General features: G+C 34.0%; 1 protein-coding gene across 15 annotated transcripts in view; it reads left to right on the top strand.

Annotated features, from left to right (window-relative positions):
* GTDC1 (glycosyltransferase like domain containing 1) overlaps positions 1-8,933 on the top strand; it is a 391,241-nt gene that overhangs the window by 379,990 nt on the left and 2,318 nt on the right. For 12 of the 15 annotated variants that reach the window (XM_035008109.1, XM_035008102.1, XM_035008100.1 and 9 more), the window contains 2 exons: positions 2,797-2,867; positions 3,573-3,664. In XM_035008109.1, the coding sequence (XP_034864000.1) occupies positions 2,797-2,867; positions 3,573-3,664 (163 nt within the window). Of the gene's footprint in view, positions 1-2,796; positions 2,868-3,572; positions 3,665-5,412; positions 5,429-7,754; positions 8,725-8,933 lie in introns of those variants that run through there. The other 3 variants (XM_035008098.1, XM_035008111.1, XM_035008112.1) reach the window with 2 other exon arrangements.

The following is an 8,933-nucleotide window of genomic DNA, read 5'->3' on the forward strand; positions in this document are numbered from 1 at the left end:
GAGATTGTAACAGTCCAGTACATTATGGCTACATTCCTTGCTAGTTAAGTCACTATGGTAAAATCCTTGGCAGGATTTTTTTCAATAGTTTATTCATGATGTTCATTATTATGAGTTGTAAAGAGTATGAGAATTTCATTTTTAAAATGTCTTATGGAATGTATCACTTTCTTAGATCTTGTAGACATGCTGTGGAAACCATAACATAAAATATGAGTTACTTACAATAACTAATTTTAATCCCATCTGCTAAGTATGACAACATTAGCATTTCCACTTAATTAAAAACACCCTTAAAGCAGCAATGTTTTAATCACTCCATTTTATTTACTCTCCTCCGGTGTCACTTATAATTGTAACTTTTTATTTTTTAATAATGAGGGATTTTTTTTTTCTCCTTGCATCACACAAAAAAGTGCTGTCGATAATTAGCAGTCTTCTGTTATTAGTAGACTCAGGTGTCACAACTGTGTCTCATCCTCATTACAGTAAAAAATTTCACCTATCAGATTCATTATTGCTAGATAATGCGACTGAGAGCCTTTGCAGGCCCTCCAGAAAAGTAATTCAGCCAAGCAAAATTATCAGCTAATTATATTTAGAATCAAAAGCCCAACAACTATTTGCAGATAAATTGTATGAATTGAAGTGAATAGATCTGAATATTAAGATTCATAGATTTAGCAGATGATTTGTTAATTGGAATAAAAAGGTCATTTGCTAGTCATTTTAACAATAGATCAATCGGAACCCTATTTATTATTTAACTGTTAGTGCATAAGAATTGAAATGGTGAATAATTGTATTATTGTCACGAGATGATCATTTTCTTCAAAATAATAAAATATGAGAAACCTATGGCAACGGATTTTAGAAATTTCTTTAAAAATATTATGGCCTATTTCATATATTTTAAGACATGGTTCTGATCTAAATAATCTATATGATGAGGCTTAGTATTTAAAACAAGTCAAAATTATACCAAAAGTGGTGGCTGGTTTTTTTTTTCCTGATGAATTAGAAATATTACCACAAATAAGATAATTTGCAAATAAAGGTTGAAATCCAAAATTTGTAAATTTTTCCTTCCTAAATCAAATAATGCCATTCCTATCTCACTGTATTTTAATTAGCAGAGGTTTTTGGAAGTGACATGCTCATACGATGACTCAAAATGTAACTTGGCCTGCAATTTTCTTTCGGGGAACAGAACACTCTAATTCAAATCCATTATTAAAAAGCAGATAACATGTGCACTTTCTGAAATGTCTGTGACTTCACTCTTTTGATTTTATGTAACTATAAGAGAATGTTCATATGTATTTACTTTTCAATTGGCACAGCATTTTAAAACTGAGTGTCTTCAGATAAAGTGCGGATTTTCTCTTGGTTCATAAAGAGTATCACCGGTTTATGTGCTCAAAACTTTAGTGAATGTTTTATAATGCGGTCACAGTGCAGTTTATAGCTGTGCTTGAGATAAGAAATTCTGTGAAATACCCTATGTATATATAGAAAAATATATATATTAGTTTGGGTTTTGAGATTAATAATTGGTAACTAGATCCTGTGCCATTTCGCTGTGTTATCTTGTAACTTCTCTCAGTTCTCAAGCAAAACTTTGAACTCGGTATTTTCCCAAACTTTGCAGCTCAAAGTAAATACTTTTCATTTAAACTAATTTCAGTCAACATAATAAAATAGGGAAAACATCACCCACTTAAAAACAGCTTAAATTGCATGTGCTTTGTCACTATAAACAAACAAGGTAAACATTGACATAACTCCAAATTATTCTTGGGTTGAAAAAAATCTGCAGTTCAAAATAAAATTCCGCCTTTGGTCAACATTTTGGATGCAATTCAAAGTTTCTCATAAAATAAACATATTTTAAAGAGTGCTTTGAATTTCACTGTGTAATTTCTAGCCAACAGAAATTACAGTGGTATCTTTAAGGTTTATTATATGTCAGATCAATAGCCATTATGCAGGGCTAACAACCTTCCGAAAGGCAATACCTTCCCTCTGCTTAACCCTTACTACTATGACATGGAAGAAGAAAAAAAAACTTCCTATAGGTGTCCCTTGGGGAAATCCTCTCGCAAAATGAAACTTTCTTGTTTATTTGCTTACTAATAAAAGTATTCTTTTCTGATAAAATGGGAAATGAGCTGAATTTTTGGCCAAGAAAGCAAAATGTTCATTAAAGTAATCTTCATGAGAATTTTTCAGTAAAAGGGGGAATAGTTTTGCATTCTGCAAAATAACAAATTATTTTGAAGCATGAGCTTAAAATGAAAATGCCCCATCACAGCAGATTGTAAATATTTTTCTGATGCTTTTAAAAGTGCCTCGATCATTTCTGTGACTACAGTGTTAAAGTTAAGTATTTGCTATTTTATTTAAACATTTTTGAAAAATGAACATTCTGGGGCTTTGCAGCATTATTAAGAAAAGCTGTCCATACTTTACCATGTTGTTACATGTGTTTATCTGCTGATTATAAAATGTGCTAAACAGTATTTTAAAAACAACAAAAAAAATTGCAGAGCTGCGCTTTGATTAATTCAGTGAACAAAACATATGCTGTTGGTTCTGTTCTATGAAATTCATATATGATCAATAAAATCTTTTAAAAGAGCAACTTTGGCTTTAAGGCTTGTACTGCCGACCCTGTTTCTCGTCCCAGCTAACTCAGGGCTCACACTGTTAACTTAGGCAAACAAAACCACTTTCTGGCTATGATAGTAATGTCTTTTTAATATTTTTTTTATCCTCTTTCTAAAATTCCTTTAGGTTGGAAGCTGTGTATTGCGGTTGTTACCCACTCTGTCCCAAAGATTTGGTTTATCCCGAAATATTTCCAGGTAGCTGCTTTAATGTACCTTCATCTTTGTCGAGATTTAATACATGCTTCATGCTAAATGAGAAAGTTTGAAAATAAACTTAGGCAGGAGCAATTGTTTATTTGGCAAGTCAACATGTTAGTGTTAAGGAAAATTTTATGTGTTTTAATACATTAGAGTAAGCTTATATTTGCCATCTGTTCTTTTAAGATAACAAAAAAGCAAGTTTTCAAATAGCATTCTCTCATTGTTAGCATACACATCCCATAATGATGGATTTTTATAAGCAGGTCAGTGTTGCTGCAGTTGCTTACAGATTTTTTTTAATGATATACACAGAGAAAAAGCAAGGACTGGAAGTCACACCAAATTATTTAAACAATTGACTAGTTAATAATATGCAACTGTTGTTTCAGGGTACATACAGCTAAAGTACCAGCTCTTGGAAAAAAATTCTCATCACTAAATATATCACATATGCATTGGGTTACATTAGAATAATGTATTTTAATCACCCAAAGGAGATGTCTAAACAGCACAACTACACAGTCTTACTTAGCATTAAACATCCTTGTGAGCTGAGGTAACCTTATAAAATCATGCTTAAATAATGTAAAACACGAGGCAGCACAGAGCAATATGCATTTTTAATTAGTAAAGTGACTAATATCGAGTGTGTGCTTTGAGGTTTTTGTTTCATTAAAAATGTATCTGTTTTCCCTGCAGCTGAGTATCTGTATTCCACACCTGAACAGCTTTCAAAAAGGCTCCAGATTTTCTGCAAGAGACCAGATATTGTAAGAAAACATCTTTATAAGGTAGATATTGAGGAGAGATTTATGTGGTATAAATGCCATATTGAAGTACAAAGAAAAATCTTTAAAAAAAAAAACATTTAATTAACATACTAATGTTTAAAGGAAACATGCTAGGGAGGGATATTAGTTGTTACACTAACAAGGATTAATTAAACTGCATGCCAGTTGTATTAACCTAGGTCTTATGAAATACGTGCACTTAATGCACGGTACATGCTTTTTTTTTAATTTATTGTTTTCTAAGATGACTGTCCTTTACATTTAGCCCCAAGAGGCTTATAAAAATGAACCTGGATTAATGTAACTCATTAGTTTAAAAGGAAGTAAAGGAAAGATTCCACAATTATACTAATGAGGATAAGCCTTTCTTCCCATCATAATGAAATCTTCAGGCCTCAAAAATTCAGGTGAATGACATTCGTGAAGTTTGGTGTTCATTTTTTAACTACTTTGAAGATGATTTTCAAGAACTGAACATTTCCCTTGTCCAGTTTAATAAAATGACCTAAAAATCCTCAGTTTGTGTAGAATGACACTGCCAGGCTCCTCTCTGAATGGCAAAGGCAAAGGGAGAATAGTTTTAAAACAGCCTCATCATGAAGTCCCCTCACTCATGATCTTTTTTCCCTTGTTTGAATCAAGAATTTCACATTGTTGAAATCACAACACAAAGAGGCCCTGCTTAAAGTCTAAGTAATTGAACTGGGATAAATCTGCTTTACGACTTTGGAAGGTGGCTCTAGGCCATGAGTAATATACCTTTTTATATTCTTTGAATGTAGCATCTTCATTTTACATAAATTCAGTATAGTTTATAATCTAGCAGTTTTATAATCCAGTATATTTTAATTTTCCTATGTTAATGTATAACCTTCCTACATGAAATACAGTTTGCTGCCCTTTTTTCTCTCCTTTCCCTTTTCATGGCCTAAAATACATATTTACATAGTGATATATCAAAACAGGACTTTGTTTCTGCAGGAAACAGTTAAACTTCAAGAAAAAGGGAGAGAACCAAAAACGCAATTTAACACCCAATTTCAAGCTCATTATCTTTCATTGTCTATTAACTTGGCAATGGTTCAGAAGGTAGCTCATAATAGTTTAAAATGCTGACTGAACAGTTCCAGGCTCCAGTATTGCGCCTTGAGTCAATACGATTGTACCGTATATAGGGGAAGCTTCACAGACAAAACAGCCTCCCAGGGTTTCCATCCACATTCCCTAATTTTGGAAGTTCAGTAGTGGTCTGCCTTATATAAAATGTTACTCCAGTCATTTTCCACGTGACAGGCTATCGAAATGGGCAGATTCAGGAAATGGAAGAAATAGAATCCTGAGTATTTATGCAAATGGATTCCTTTTCTATATATGACACGGAGATCTTTTCAGTGAGCTCACCATCAACTCACTAATTTTGTTCTTCCCTCCTGGTGAATTTTTGGTGTAGGTTTGTTTGTTTTTCAGTTTTATTGAGATAGAAGTGAGAGTGCGGTGTCAGTTTACAACCCACCGCATAATGACTTGACGTCCACATCTTGGAGAATGGTCACCCCCATCGGCTTAATTACCATCTGTCATCTCATAGAGACACAAACAAAAAAAAAAAGAAAGAAAGAAAATGTTTTTTTCCTTGAAGTATTTATAATGGTATTTCCACCATCAAAATGTATCAGTTTTTAACTTTGCTTCAGGTTAGGCCTCATTATCTCTGTTAGTCTTCATGGACAAATTTTTAACCATTTCAGAAGTTACTGCAACAAGCTGCCTTGAGTTACAAAAGAAAACAGACCTCCAGGGGCACCTGGGTGGCTCAGTTGGTTAAGCGACTGCCTTCAGCTCAGGTCATGATCCTGGAGTACCAGGATCAAGTCCCAGGATTGAGTCCAGCAGGGAGTCTGCTTCTCCCTCTGACCCTCCCCCCTCTCATGTGCTCTCTCTCTCTCTCTCTCTCTCTCTCAAATAAATAAATAAAATCTTAAAAAAACAAACAAACAAAAAAAGAAAACAGACCTCTGGTTGAAATATTTTAATACAGCTACCCCGTAACATGGCTATAATTATTTATTTTATAAACATCTTCTGGAAAAACTCTGAAACAATGTCATTCAGCTTAGTGATAATGCTGTCACTTAAATCAAATTGTTCCTCATACAGCTTAAAGATAACCTATGCCTTAAATGTTATTTCCTGTTACTGCTTTTTACATATGTTTTGGTCTTTACATCCTAAAGTGCTCCATCTCAAAATTTTATAAATTAGAATTTTATGGGTCAGCATTTATAAGAATTCATATGCATGATTCTTTTTTATGTATTTTCTGTGGATTTTTTTCTTATAAATCTGTTACACACGTTCAGATGTGTCCTCATGTGTAAATCCTGATGATATTTTATCTAAAGATCAGTCTTCAGATTAATAAATTAGTCCAAGAATTATAAGTAATCAAGCTTTAGGATGCATTTGTCAGAGGAACTGGTAAAAACCACAGACAGAAAGGACCACAGATTTAGTTTGGTTATTGTAATAGGATTTAGAGCCAAAACAGAAAAAGAATGCGTTCTAAAACTTTATAATTAAGATCTAATAAACTATGATACTTCTCCACCTTATGTTTTATAAATATACAGATTTTCAGGTAACATTTGCCTTCACTAAATACAAGAGAATTATTCCCCCCCAAAGCAGTATTTTCCTTACTTTTCTTATGCAATGGGAGAGTCTTTTGTGTGTACTGTTAACGAGAATGTTGGGGGTTTTTTTTAGACTTATTCCATTGGACAGTGCTGTTTTGCTTTTATAAAACATATGCTTCTAAGATCTAAAAGGATAGAATGTCACTGAATTCTTTAATTTGCTCCTTTTACATTTTTACACCTTACTCTCTTTTTTTGTCAAAAGTTTACATTTTAAAATCATCTCAAGTGCTTTTCACATAGGGTTCACTTTAGGATAGGATTTTTCATATGGATTCACACTTAGAAATTTAATGACTAGAATAAGGCTACTAACACTTGGCTTTCTTCTCACATGAGACATTATACTTTCAATATGAGTGAGAGTTTGGGGGCTATAACTTGAAGCAGGATTTGAAACAGAATGCTAGTAACTGAAAAGCAGAAACAGAATTGGATACTTTTTTTTTCTTAAAGTGACTCTTTCTACTACAGAACACTGTTGCCCATGACTTCTCACCTGAAATGATTTCAGATTTGAAATGTTTAAATTCCTCACATGCATGCAAGTATGTTCTCCCTTCTTCTTTCCCTCTCTATTTCTCTTTCACACACAAACACACACACAGACACACACACACTTTTCTTAAGATCTTTCTTAAGAGAAATCCAAAGCATGCAGAAATTAAATGTTTCTTAATCATTTTAAAAATCTAAAACCATTTTCCTAACTTAAAAAATCTGAACATTTCTTTAAAAAGTTTACATCTAAGTTTAGTCATTGACTGCAGCTTTCTCGGACTTTCGGGACACTTCCTTTTCCGAGTAGGTCAGACACATTGGCCACATACTTGTCACACAGATTAAAAATAGGTTTCATTTCATCCACGATAGGGAGCTTTTTGTGACTCCCAAATCTAACTTGAACACAAGATTCTAGAAGTAACCATAAAATAATTAGCCAAGGATTGACTTTTTACACTAACAATTCTCTTCCCTTTTCAACCCAAATAAGTCTAATACCATGAAGTTGTATTTTTGCCTCATTTTTACTATGTGAATTTACTTACTGAAAATTCCCAACAACTTTCTGAGATCAGTACCTCGTGTTTTTACAAATTTCTCATCATATTTTAAAATGCCTTAGAAAAAAAAATTTTGGACATTACCTTGTTACCAGATTGAAAAGGGCACAGGGCACAAATGGGGCACTTGTGTAAAGTAAACACCGCCCAGACGAACGGGACAGATCTTCATTCCCATCCTATTTCTCATTTCCTTTTATTTACAAGTTGTGCGATCTTTTGTGTGCAAAAAGAGATGCATTCTCTCTTGTGCTTTCTGAGAGTGACCTGTAGTTTCTTAAAATTTTTCAACTGATAGCTGCTGATTTTTATTCTGTTCTCCTCTTCAAGTTCTGCAACATTCTAGAAACCTCTATGACCTGCTCTTAATTGGAGGAGAGAAGAATTCTCAGATTCCTGCCTCAAAATGACTCCAAACAATGATTAAGCTTACAGTTCAGATTCAGTGCCCAGAAAGCCATTTGTGGTTGTTGTAATTATGTCAGGCTCTGTCTCCCCCAACCACAGCCATGCCACTCTAAGTTTCCTTCAAGACCCTGGTCACTTTATAGTCCCCTTTTAATTTAAGCTTATACTCTACATGTCAGTAAGGTGTTGCTCACTTGTATTAACACTCCTCCAAAGTCATTACTTTGTTCCTTAAAAATGAAAACTTAAAAGCTGGTGACATTTTTAGAACTTCTAAAAATCTCTCAACTGCCCCAGCACAATTTCAGGCAACTTCTTAATCTCTCTCCCTCCCTCTCTCCCTCCTCCCTGGTCTTCTCCCTCTGTCTTTCTTCACTTCCTTCCTTGATTTTATTTGGCTTGGTTTTCCTTTGATTTGTCTAAGCAAAATAAAAGCAAAAAACCTTTAGCACAACAGATAAACTTTGGGGGATCAAGATCAGTTAGAGGTTTTGGCGTCTCGTCCTCCTCTGCTACTCATTTGCAGCCTGGCTCTAGGTGAATCTCTGTGTGATTCATCTGTTAACCTGGAGGGATTTTTTTTTCCCTAAATTCTTAATAGCATTTCCCCCCCCTGAAGCACTGCTATAATGAAATAATAAATATAAACCTGTTCGTAAACTCAAAGGGCTTTACACATTTCACGTAATAGTAATGGCATTTCTCCTGTGCCTTAACCACTTAAAAGTGAAATTCACATCAGCAAATGCATGGGTTAAGGGTGTTGTGTATCTTGTGTTTATAAAAGTTAAAAGTTGGATGATTAACTTTGAATAGCCGTCATCCATAACAAAAACCAGGAAATAAGTGTGCGGCGGATTGCATCCATTTACAAAAAAATCCGGAGCTTTCCCCTATGGTTGAAAAGACAGTTCCACTTTAAACCAATCAGAAACTGGGATTTCCTGAGTTGATGAAACTCAAGAACCATTTACTTGGTGGCTTTTTGAAATCTAATTGACGTAAGTTATGCAAATTTGCAATATGAATTTTGAGCATGCTTTCGTCTTTGGGTTGTTAATGCTTCTTCATTGCTTTCTCTTCTCTCCCTCCCCCTCACAG

The sequence above is a fragment of the Mirounga leonina genome, unplaced genomic scaffold (genome assembly GCF_011800145.1).
Source record: "Mirounga leonina isolate KUSES-001 unplaced genomic scaffold, KU_Mleo_1.0 Mir_151, whole genome shotgun sequence".
Taxonomy (NCBI): domain Eukaryota; kingdom Metazoa; phylum Chordata; class Mammalia; order Carnivora; family Phocidae; genus Mirounga; species Mirounga leonina.